The sequence below is a fragment of the Littorina saxatilis genome, linkage group LG3, assembly GCF_037325665.1.
Source record: "Littorina saxatilis isolate snail1 linkage group LG3, US_GU_Lsax_2.0, whole genome shotgun sequence".
Taxonomy (NCBI): domain Eukaryota; kingdom Metazoa; phylum Mollusca; class Gastropoda; order Littorinimorpha; family Littorinidae; genus Littorina; species Littorina saxatilis.
Genome location: NC_090247.1, coordinates 66,145,678 through 66,158,177, shown reverse-complemented (window position 1 = coordinate 66,158,177; position 12,500 = coordinate 66,145,678). Strand labels below are relative to the sequence as shown.

Below are 12,500 nucleotides of genomic sequence, written 5' to 3'. Positions count from 1 at the left end.
AAGCTTATACAGCTTCACTGATTATTGACACATTTACAAGCAAGGTCGCCACCATAAGCTTGAGCTTGTTGTTGATCCTTAACATGTATAATGTTGAATTATCTATGAATTGTTGAATAAACACTGTTTAAACATTCACAAACAAGGTCACCACCATAAGTTTGAGCTTGTTGTTGATCCTTAACATGTATTATGATGAATTATCTATGAATTGTTGAATAAACACTGTTTAAACATTCACAAACAAGGTCACCACCATAAGTTTGAGCTTGTTGTTGATCCTTAACATGTGGCACCAGCATTAGCATTAGCACCGACTCCTCCAGCATTGACGCCAGCAGACACGCTGAGGACGGCCTCGAGGGCAGCAGACACTCCCCCCAGCACGTCCTGGAGGATAGCAGCGATGTCGACGTTGCTGATGGTGGAGAGGGCGCTGTTTACCACGCCGCTGACGACGCCTAGAAGCTGGTTGATGGGCAGGCTGCTGATGAGCTGCCTCAACACGGCTTCGACGGTTTGGACGACCTCTCCCGCCAGGTCAACCACCATTTCGAGGATATCGTCGATTCCCAGCCTGCCGACCAGGTTGGCCAGCACCCTGCCAAGGTTGAGACCGCTCACCAGATCCAGGACGTCACTCAGCACGCCGGGGATGTCCACCTGCACACAGCCCACACATCATACATCTAAAGCTCGTTCTTCTAGTTTATCATTAAACTAGTTCATCAATAATCTAGTTCATCATACATCTAGTTCATTAACATCTTGTTTATCATACAATTATAGTTCATCATCATCTACTGTAGGGATATCCACCTGAATACAGCCAACACATCATACATCTAGTTCATCAACATCAACTGTAGGGAAGTCTACCTGCACACAGCTAGTACATCATACATCTATAGTTCATCACCATCTACTGAAGAGATTTCCACCTGAAAACATCCACCACATTATTCAGGTTAAGGTAGGTTAAAAAGCGAATGCATGCCAACAGAAATTAAGACACATTGCCCATGAACTCACGGCATCGAGAAGGTTGAAGACTCCGTTGACGAGACCATTGACGTCGAGGTTGGCAACGTCTGTCACAATGGCGGACACTGCCATGGCGATGCTACCCACGTCAATGTTCTGCACGATCTGTACGGCGGCATTGGCGATAGCTGTAAGAACAGTATGCACGTTGCTTGGTCATTAGAGCTGCGTCTTTACCTAGACTCATTATGGCGATAGCTGTGAGAACAGTATGCACGTTGCTTGGTCATTAGAGCTGCGTCTTTACCTAGACTCATTATGGCGATAGCTGTGAGAACAGTATGCACGTTGCTTGGTCATTAGTACTGCGTCTTTACCTAGACTCATTATGGCGATAGCTGTGAGAACAGTATGCACGTCACTTGGTCATTAGTGATGCGTCTTTACCTAGACTCATTATGGCGATAGCTGTGAGAACAGTATGCACGTCACTTGGTCATTAGTACTGCGTCTTTACCTAGACTCATTATGGCGATAGCTGAGAGAACAGTATGCACGTTGCTTGGTCATTAGAGCTGCGTCTTTACCTGGACTCATTATGGCTATAGCTGTGAGAACAGTATGCACGTTGCTTGGTCATTAGAGCTGCGTCTTTACCTAGACTCATTATGACGATAGCTGTGATAACAGTATGCGTCTTTTGTGTTTGTGTGTGTGTACGCGGATGTGTTTGTATGTGTGTGTGTGTGTGTGTGTGTGTGTGTGTGTGTGTGTGTGTGTGTGTCCGGCCCTATTATACCTCCCACAGTGTCCAAAGCTCCTTGCAGAGCGTTGACCAGCGAGGCGACAATCTGGTTCACAAGCATCAGAACATCACCCACTGCAACATATGACACACTCATACATAGAGTGACTGCACGTAACACGATAATTAGCTTAATTACTACCGGGGCTTGGAAATATACGGTTTTGCAGAATCTAAGAGTAGATGTTCAGTTACTGCACGTCGAACAAAAAGCTTACTACAGGGACTTTCAAACATACATCGTAATACAATCAAGATGTGTTTTAGCGAGGAAGCGACCCGATTTTCACAGCAATGGGATGATAAAGGTAAAGTTAATGAAATGAAATTGAATTAAATGTAAAAGAGTCTGTGATTGCATGGTCAGATTATCGCAAAAAATGAATACACAACAGACGCACTCATTGTTTGTTTCTTGTTTTGTTCTTCTTTTTTGCTACATATTGAACGGTTTGTTGCCCGTTAAAGCAAGTTACACGGGACGTCAGCTGACGTCCTGCAGGATGTGAAAGTGTACAAAACGTACAAGGTGTACTCACCTGGACTAGTGACAGTGTGACGAGGACAACAGAACGTACAAGGTGTACTCACCAAGACCAGTGACAGCGCCAAGAGTGCCTCCCAAGAGACCACCAAGATCCAAGTCTGCACTGGCAGAACCAGAGGCACCCAAGCCAAGGTTCAGGCCAAGCAGCCTTTTGTTCCGGGGCTTAGCTGTAGCAGGGGAAAAAAGAAGATGAAGCCAGCTTTGGAACAGTTTGTAGGAAAGTAGTATCTCGGGTTTTTTTTCTCTCTCATCTGATTAAGCTCAATGGTACGAACTGCATTTGTGCATGTGTGCGGAAATTAAAAAAAAAAAGATTTGAAAGAAAATACTACAGAGGACGCAGCCACAGCAGGACTTTGTTCATCGTTTCTAATGTAATAGTTTACACCAAATAAACAGCGTAAGTGAATTCCGGCACATGATGTACACCCACGCTTAAATCATAACGGTCCTAGGTCGTTTCACGTCGGTACAGCTGCATAACGTGAGGCCTTTTGGTCAGATAAATGCGTGTAAAGGTTGATTATGCAGTTTATCCTACATACGTGAGAGAGACACCCGTGAGATAATAATCGTTCAAATCACACGTGTGTATATCATGTAAATGAGGTCATGTCAAGCAAGTCTGGCAGGGACCTGTTTTTCCACTGCTTATGGTGCCAAAGTCACCGAGACAAACGTCATTATAGAAACAAACATTGCGCTCGCTAATTACCCTCCATGAATCTTTAGAACTAACACGTCACGCCACACTTTCAGAGTGACGTTTCTTTGCTTTGACGTAATAGATTGCACGAGGCTTTAGAAGAGATCGAGGTTCCAAAACAATCGTCTTCAATTTAGCTGCCTCGACTGCAGGACATTTTCAGTAAAATACACGTAAGTACAGTATGTAGGATAAACAGAATACCACATGGTTTGCTGTTTCGTACCAGATTTACACTCGTTGCTTTTTCAAATAGTGAACAGCTCGCTTTCGCTCGCAGTTCAATATTTAAAAAAAACAAACCTCGTGTAAATCTGGTACGACACAGCAAGCCATGTAGTATTCTCTATTTATCACGATATTCGTCAAATACGTGTTGGATAAACTAAGATACGTTCACGTGAATGTTCACTGAACCCACATTTGAAAGACACCTATAGAGAAGTTGAAAACAGGCTGGTAATGTTCGCTTTTGCACCTTTCGCTTCAGGGAACTATTTCCGTCTACTGTTTCGAGTGGGTCGATACATGGCCTTCAGCAATAACTTGACCAAAAACTAAACCTCTTTCATCTTTTCCCACACAGGATTTTTGTCGAGCATCCTCATCTATATGAAAGTAACGTATTTGCCTCAACCATATCTAAGTCATATAGTTATTTTAGTCCCATCTAAGTGATGTAGATAACTCTACCCCATCTAAGTAATGTAGATAACTCTATCCCATCTAAGTAATGTAGATAACTCTACCCCATCTAAGTAATGTAGATAACTCTACCCCATCTAAGTAATGTAGATATCTCTACCCTATCTAAGTAATGTAGATAACTCTACCCCATCTAAGTAATGTAGATAACTCTACCCCATCTAAGTAATGTAGATAACTCTACCCCATATAAGTAATGTATTTAACTCAACCGTATCCAGGTAAGGTATTTACCGCAAACATTATCTAAGTTCTAAGTAATATAGTTAACTAAACCATATTAAGTAATGTATTTAACTCAACCATATCTAAGTAATGTATTTAACTCAAACATATCTGAGTAATGTATTTAACTCAAACATATCTAAGTAATGTATTTACCTCAAACATATCTAAGTAATATAGTTATTTTAACCTTACCTAAGTAATGTATCTAACATTTAAAACACATGCTCAGTTCGAAATCATTTTGCCCATAACAGTTATCATATAACATTCTTTTTGACAGACACAGATTTAAATCAGTGTCATTTCAATACTCACCATCTGCACAGGATGCGGCGAGCAAGCCAAGAACAACGAGAACAGCCAAGACACGCATGATGACACTTGGTTGGTGAGGGTTTCACGAAGACGTCTTCTGAAGGATGAGTTGTGCTGGCAATGTGCACGTTGCAATCGTAGGTATCGAACATTGTTTCAACGCGGCTTAAAATGGAGACCGTGTGTGGTGAGAAATAACAGTCTGGTTCCACTTCATTAGCATACTGCGCAACGTAGATCTACACGGTTTTGTTTTCCTCGTGTATGCCGTGGGTGGATAATTATACAAAGAAAATGTGTTGTTGTCTCGAATCAAAACACTGCTGTTTTGAGGGTACATTTGTGCAAAACAATGAGTTATATATTTCCAATAGAGACGGTGTGTGATTAGAGACAACAGTGTGATTCCACTTCATTAGTTTATTGCATAACGTAGATCTACATGGTGTTGTTATCGCTGTGAATTCTGATGGTGGATAAATATACAAAAAAAATGTGTGTTGTGGTCTCGTATCAAAACCGTGCTGTTTTTAGGGTACATTTGTGTAAAACAATGCGTTAGTCTGACTCCACATCATTAGCCCTTGGCAGAACGTAGATCTACAGTCCCTCGTTTTTACATCTAGTCAAGTTTTGACTAAATGTTTTAACGTAGAGGGGGGAATCGAGACGAGGGTTGTGGTGTATGTGTGTGTGTGTGTGTGTGTGTGTGTGTGTGTGTGTGTGTGTGTGTGTGTGTGTGTCTGTCTGTCTGTGTGTGTGTGTAGAGCGATTCAGACCAAACTACTGGACCGATCTTTATGAAATTTGACATGAGAGTTCCTGGGAATGATATCCCCGGACGTTTTTTTCTTTTTTTTTATAAATACCTTTGATGACGTCATATCCGGCTTTTTGTAAAAGTTGAGGCGGCACTGTCACACCCTCATTTTTCAATCAAATTGATTGAAATTTTGGCCAAGCAATCTTCGACAAAGGTTGGACTTCGGTATTGCATTTCAGCTTGGTGGCTTAAAAATTAATTGATGACTTTGGTCATTAAAAATTTGAAAATTGTAAAGAAAATAATTCTTTTCTAAAACGATCCAAATTTACGTTTATCTTATTTTTCATCATTTTCTGATTCCAAAAACATATAAATATGTTATATTCGGATTAAAAACAAGCTCTGGAAATTAAAAATATAAAAATTATTATTAAAATAAAATTTCCGAAATTGATTTAAAAACAATTTCATCTTATTCCTTGTGGGTTCCTGATTCCAAAAACATATAGATGTGATATGTTTGGATTAAAAACACGCTCAGAAAGTTAAAAAGAATAGAGATAAAGAAAAGCGTGCTATCCTTCTCAGCGCAACTACTACCCCGCTCTTCTTGTCAATTTCACTGCCTGTGCATCGAGCGGTGGACTGACGATGCTACGAGTATACGCTCTTGCTGTAAAAATGCAGTGAGTTCAGTTTCATTCTGTTAGTTGGACAGCTTGACTAAATGTTGTAATTTCGCCTTACGCGACTTGTTTAAAGGCTAGAATTGTCGAGTGACGCTAGTGGGGCGAGGAAGTACCGTTTCTTGGGCAATTCTCGCCGCGAACTCTAGGTAGCTTACGGCTGCTCGCTTGGTGAGAAAAGATGGCGGTCGCACTCATTATGGCTGTCCATGGCTGTTTACCGACCAGTGCAGACGAACTTTTCGGTATCAACCAATGGTGTTTAATTATTGCGTAGCTAGCCATCAAAGCGTTTCATGTTACACACTCTCGCATCCTAGCTCCGCGAGCGGCTGGCCGCAAGAATATCTCGCCTGAAAGAAACACGCACGCGTCAGGGTTTTGTTTTCCAGTTGAATTCTGAAGTTGGTTAAATATATAAAGATAATGTGAACCCAAACAGTTTTGTTTTCGTGATATATTTGTGTAAAACAATGCGCCGTCCGAAAAAGATTACAAATAACAAACACGGAGTCTGATTTCTGTGATTCTGAATTATATCCGCCCTGGTGTATTTAGACTACATTGTGCAAATGTTCAAACTCTGTTGTTTCAGAATAATCGTGCTGTGCGCAACAGGTTTCTTGTGTATAACAACGAACAGGTGATGACATGAAACAAAGAGATGCTGTCAATATGTGTGACGTAGATGAGAACTGAGTGTAAATCTGACATAAATCGCAGTGTGTGAGTGTGTGTATGTGTCTATGTATGTGTGTGTGTGTGTGTGTGTGTGTGTGTGTGGATAAGTGTATGTGTATGTGTATGTTTGTTGTATATGTATGCGTGTATACATGTGCGTCTGTACGCGTGCATATATCTGTGTGTGTATGTATATATATGTTTGTACTAGAGGAATACCCGGCTTCGCCGGGGTGAATCGCGAGACAGAGACAGACAGGGTGGCGGTTCACCACAATCACCTTTGAAGGCGAAGTCCTGTCAAACGGGTTTGAGAATTTTAGAGCTTATTTCTTAGCCCTATATTATCTGTTGTGGCTTCTCAAATGCCAGAACATACAGACAGACAAAAACCGCTAGACCCCATCACAAACAGAACTCTACAATACACAGGTTTTTGCCCACACACACACACACAAACACACACACACACACACACAGAGAAGCCGTATATATGTATATCTATATCTATAAATACATAGAGATAGGTGAGAGTGTATTTTTCGCGTGGCTATAAATTGATTCGACCTTTTCACTTTGACAGTAAGAACAACTTACGGGTGCAAGGGAAGCGTTCTGGACAGCGCAGTGACATTCTAAAAATAGTAACTTAGAAACGGGAATATGGATTGAAGCCACACGAAGGAAGGGAGATAAACGCAAAACACTGGAGAAGATAAGGAAGAGTTACTTGTAATGGTGAAATGAACACAAAAACCAAAATCGGTTCAGCGCTGTGCGCTGAGAGCACGTGTTGAAATATTTCATCGATGATATTGTGTCCGGGGTGTAGCTGAATACGGTGTCCAAATTTGAAAAAGATCCACCGAGAACTTTGGCGTTGTGATGTGGTCTAGCGGCTTTGGTGTGTCGGTATGGGGGCCCGGGTAGCTGAGGTGGAACCAAAATCGGTTCAGCGCTGCGCGCTGAGAGCACGTGTTGAAATATCGACCAGGTTGTGTCCTGTCCCGGGTGTACCTGAATATGCCCACCAAATTTGAAGCAGATCCATCGAGAACTTTGGCCGTGCATCGTGTTTGTTTGTTTGTTTGTTTGTGTATGTGTATGTGTGTGTGTGTTTGTTTGTGTATGTGTGTGTGTGTGTGTGTATGTGTGTTTGTTTGTGTATGTGAATGTATGTGTGTGTTTGTTTGTTTGTTTGTGTATGTGTGTGTGTGTGTTTGTTTGTCTGTGTATGTGAATGTGTGTGTGTGTGTGTGTTTGTCTGTTTGTGCACGTGAATTTGTGTGTGTGTGTTTGTTTGTTTGTGTATGTGTGCGTGTGTGTGTGTGTTTGTTTGTTTGTGTATGTGTATGTGTGTGTGTTTGTTTGTGTATGTGAATGTGTGTGTGTTTGTTTGTTCGTGTATGTGTGTGTGTGTGTGTTTGTTTGTGTATGTGAATGTTTGTGTGTGTTTGTTTGTTTGTGTATGTGTGTGTGTGTGTTTGTTTGTTTGTGTATGTGTGTGTGTGAGTGTTTGTGTATGTGTTTGTGTGTGTGTGTGTTTGTTTGTTTGTGTATGTGTGTGTAAGTGTGTTTGTTTGTGTATGTGTGTGTGTGTGTTTGTTTGTGTATGTGTATGTGTGTGTGTGTTTGTTTGCTTGTGTATGTGTATGTGTGTGTTTGTTTGTGTATGCGTGTGTGTGTGTGCTTGTTTGTTTGTGTATGTGTGTGTGTGTGTGTTTGTTTGATTGTGTATGTGTATGTGTGTGTGTTTGTTTGTTTGTGTATGTGTGTGTGTGTGTGTGTGTGTTTGTTTGTGTATGTGTGTTTGTTTGTTTGTGTATGTGTGTGTGTGTGTTTGTTTGTTTGTGTATGTGAATGTGTGTGTGTGTGTTTGTTTGTGTATGTGAATGTGTGTGCGTGTGTGTGTGTTTGTTTGTGTATGTGTGTTTGTTTGTTTGTGTATGTGTATGTGTGTGTGTGTGTGTTTGTTTGTGTATGTGAATGTGTGTGTGTATGTGTGTGTGTGTGTTTGCTTGTTTGTGTATGTGAATGTGTGTGTGTTTGTTTGTTTGTGTATGTGTGTGTGTGTGTTTGTTTGTGTATGTGAATGTGTGTGTGTATATGTGTGTGTGTGTGTTTGCTTGTTTCTGTATGTGAATGTGTGTGTGTGTGTTTGTTTGTGTATGTGAATGTATGTGTGTGTGTTTGCTTGTTTGTGTATGTGAATGTGTGTGTGTGTTTGTTTGTTTGTGTATGTGAATGTGTGTGTGTGTTTGTTTGTGTATGTGAATGTGTGTTGTATTTGTTTGTTTGTTTGTGTATGTGAATGTGTGTGTGTTTGTTTGTGTATGTGAATGTGTGTGTGTGTTTGTTTGTTTGTGTATGTGTATGTGTGTGTGTGTGTTTGTTTGTTTGTGTATGTGTGTGTGTGTTTGTTTGTTTGTGTATGTGTGTGTGTTTGTTTGTTTGTGTATGTGTGTGTGTGTGTGTTTGTTTGTGTATGTGTGTGTGTTTGTGTATGTGTGTGTATGTTTGTTTGTGTATGTGTGTGTGCGTTTGTTTGTTTGTGTATGTATGTGTGTGTGTGTGTGTGTGTGTGTGTTTGTTTGTGTACGTGTATGTGTGTGTGTTTGTTTGTTTGTGTATGTGTATGTGTGTTTGTTTGTTTGTGTATGTGTGTGTGTGTTTGTTTGTGTATGTGTGTTTGTTTGTTTGTGTATGTGTGTGTGTGTGTGTTTGTTTGTTTGTGTATGTGTGTGTGTTTGTTTGTTTGTTTATGTATGTGTGTGTGTGTTTGTTTGTTTGTTTGTTTATGTATGTGTGTGTGTTTGTTTGTTTGTGTATGTGAATGTGTGTGTGTGTGTTTGTTTGTGTATGTGTGTGTGTGTTTGTTTGTTTGTTTGTTTGTGTATGTGTGTGTGTTTGTTTGTTTGTGTATGTGTGTGTTTGTTTGTTTGTGTATGTGTGTGTTTGTTTGTTTGTGTATGTGTGTGTTTGTTTGTGTATGTGTGTGTGTTTGTTTGTTTATGTATGTGTGTGTTTGTTTGTTTATGTATGTGTGTGTGTTTGTTTGTGTATGTGTGTGTGTTTGTTTGTGTATGTGAATTTGTGTGTGTGTGTGTGTTTGTTTGTGTATGTGTGTGTTTGTTTGTTTGTGTTTGTGAATGTGTGTGTGTGTGTGTTTGTTTGTGTAGCCTATGTGAATGTGTGTGTGTGTGTTTGTTTGTTTGTGTATGTGTATGTGTGTGTGTGTTTGTTTGTGTATGTGTGTGTGTGTTTGTGTATGTGTTTGTGTGTGTGTGTGTGTGGGTGTGTGTGTTTGTATGTATGTGTGTGTGTGTGGGGGGGTTGTATGAATGTGTGAGGGTATATGTTTGTGTGTGCATGTGTGTTTGTGTATGTGTATGTGTGTGTGTGTGTGTGTTTGTTTGTGTATGTGAATGTGTGTGTATGTGAATGTGTGTGTATGTGTGCTGAGATTGTGGATACCTATACATAGACCTCATCAACTTATTGCGCTGTTGGGAAAAACAGTTCCACATGTTCGCAAATTGATAAAACAGGTAGCAGTGCATTGTTCTTGTACACTCACACAGACTGAACACACACACACACACACACACACACACACACACACACACACACACACACACACACACACACACACACACACACACACACACACGCACACACACGCACGAATGCATTACTATGGTTGGATATCAAAACCCAAAAGCTGAAACTGCGTATTTGAGCAAGTTTTTAATTGCAGAAGGTAGTCACAGTATTCTTGAGTCGAATCCATGTCTGCCATGTCCTTCCGTCGTGGAGTCTCGGTTTGATTTCCACTTAATCTTACCCGGAGTATATGCTTTCACGGAATACATTTGGATCAGGTTCTGAGAACAGATGCACAGTTTTACAAAGTTAATGCTCAGTTTGGCAGAAAATCAAACATGCATTCTTAAGTAACAGGCACCATCTATGTGGATGTCTTTTTCTGTTTGACATACCTTTGTGGTTCATATTTATTACACTTCGAACAGAACAACAAAAAATCACTTGCAACAGAACGAGAGTAAAAGACTTAATAGCAATACATGTACAGCGGCCATCTATAGACAAAGTGGAGTTCTACAAAAGAGAATGACTGTCCATTCAATAACTTTTGTAAATCAAAAGCATTTTGACAAGAGAAGTTCGAAACCTCAACTTACAATGAATTTAAAATGTTTCATAAAATTCTTGATTGCTTTTGATAGTACAGTACTTGATTAATAATCGCTTCACACACACACACACACACACACACACACACACACACACACACACACACACACACACACACACACACACACATACACACACACACACACACAACACGCACATATATACACACACACACACACACACCACACACACACACACACACACACACACACCAGCACAACCACCATCACCACCACCACCACCCTCGTCTTGATTCCCAGTGTACGTCAGAACCGTTAGTGAAACCTTGACTACATAGAAAAACAAGAGGCGAAGCAATGTGAAATCGTCTTCCCCGAATCGGCGAATGTAGAGGTGAGAACTGAAAAGTGAATCTATACCACAACCCTTCACGCGACCTGACCTGATCTTGAACCCTGACCTGGTCTACATACCACACACGACACAAACCAGTCACCTGCTTTTACCCGCTCAAAACACCCCATCACCCGTTTTCTTTGGATACATAGAGAATACTACATGGCTTGCTGTGTCGTACCATATTTACACGAGTTGCTTTTTTTAAATATTGAACTGCGAGCGAAAGCGAGCTGTTTACTATTTGAAAAAGCAACGAGTGTAAATATTCTCTTTATCCTACATACTTTACTTACGTGTATTTTACTGAAAATGTCTTGCAGTCGAGGCAGCTAAATTAAAGACGCGTGTTTTTGGAACCGCGATCTCTTCCAAGCCTCGTGCAATCTATTACGTCAAAGCAAAGAAACGTCACTCTGAAAGTGTGGCGTGACGTGTTAGTTCTAAAGATTCATCGAGGGTAATTAGCGAGCGCAATTTTTTTTTCTATAATGACGTTTGTCTCGGTGACTTTGGCATCATAAGCAGTGGAAAAACAGGTCCCTGCCAGACTTGCTTGACATGACCTCATTTACATGATATACAACTCCTAAAGTCGCAACATTTTGCCATCCTGTTCTGTAACGGTTCCATCTCTATTCAGCTTGTTATTTTTGTCTTTTGTTTTAAATTATTATAAATATAATTTTTCACTGCAGTAGTCCTTTAACTTTAACCCTTAGCTGTAAGCTAGATATGCACAAGTCATGTCGGTGCCACATAATGCTGACACACATGTTCCTGTGCATAGTTTATGGATAACGTGTAGTTGGGAAGTTAAGAGTAGAAATAATTAGTATTTAGTGTAGGAGGAGGGTTGGGGGTGGGTAGGGAGGGGGTGGGTATGGTTTACTTTGAGCAGGTCGGTTTCAGTTTTAATAAACAATTCTAGAGAATTGTGTATCTTATATTTGAGTCTTTCGTGTTTTAGACATTGATGCATTTAATAGTTTTAACGAGTTGCCTTTTGTTTTATCATTCTGGTGTTTATCTCGATGTGCTGTGTATCTTATAAGAAGTTCTTAAAAGTTCGAAGTTATTTTAGCATATAGGTTTTTTATGGTCTTAACAGTTAAATACGTATTACGTTATCATTAAGATTCATGCTTTGTTAGTACTAAGCAGTTGTTTTAATCAGTCTGGTTTTCTCTGGTTTTCATCTTATGAACATTCTAAATGTTAGACTAACTTATTGTCTTGTACAGAATAACAACTGTGTGAATGGTGCTATACTGAATGAAAGAGTGTGACATGAAGTTCTTGTACATCATTGCAAAGAGTGTGAATGACGTTTTAGTTTAGATATCAAGCGCTTAGAGCAAGCCTTTTTAACGAAAGTTTTTGATTTAGCGCTATATAAATGTTCTTATTATTATTATTATTATTTAAGTTATTGAGACATCCCAGTGCACTAAGGGATTTATAGAGCAAATCGAGAAAATTCATTATTGAACGAAGCGCATAGC

At 40.1% G+C, this 12,500-nt stretch overlaps 2 protein-coding genes across 2 annotated transcripts in view; both read right to left on the bottom strand.

The window, feature by feature from the left end:
* LOC138963023 (uncharacterized) overlaps positions 1 to 4,449 on the bottom strand; it is a 5,108-nt gene extending 659 nt beyond the window's left edge. Inside the window, exons 1-5 of the mRNA XM_070334996.1 lie at positions 4,291 to 4,449; positions 2,381 to 2,503; positions 1,784 to 1,864; positions 1,033 to 1,172; positions 1 to 663 (exon numbers count right to left, since the gene is read on the bottom strand). The exon at positions 1 to 663 is cut by the window's left edge and continues 659 nt beyond it. Of these exons, the coding sequence (XP_070191097.1) occupies positions 283 to 663; positions 1,033 to 1,172; positions 1,784 to 1,864; positions 2,381 to 2,503; positions 4,291 to 4,348 (783 nt within the window). The 5' untranslated portion in view covers positions 4,349 to 4,449 and the 3' untranslated portion in view covers positions 1 to 282. The remainder of the gene's footprint in view (positions 664 to 1,032; positions 1,173 to 1,783; positions 1,865 to 2,380; positions 2,504 to 4,290) is intronic.
* Positions 4,450 to 10,151: 5,702 nt separating this feature from the next.
* The window catches only part of LOC138963017 (uncharacterized), a 7,722-nt gene continuing 5,373 nt past the window's right edge, over positions 10,152 to 12,500 (bottom strand). The window contains exon 4 of the mRNA XM_070334988.1: positions 10,152 to 10,307. Coding sequence (XP_070191089.1) covers positions 10,264 to 10,307 — 44 coding nt within the window. The 3' untranslated portion in view covers positions 10,152 to 10,263. The remainder of the gene's footprint in view (positions 10,308 to 12,500) is intronic.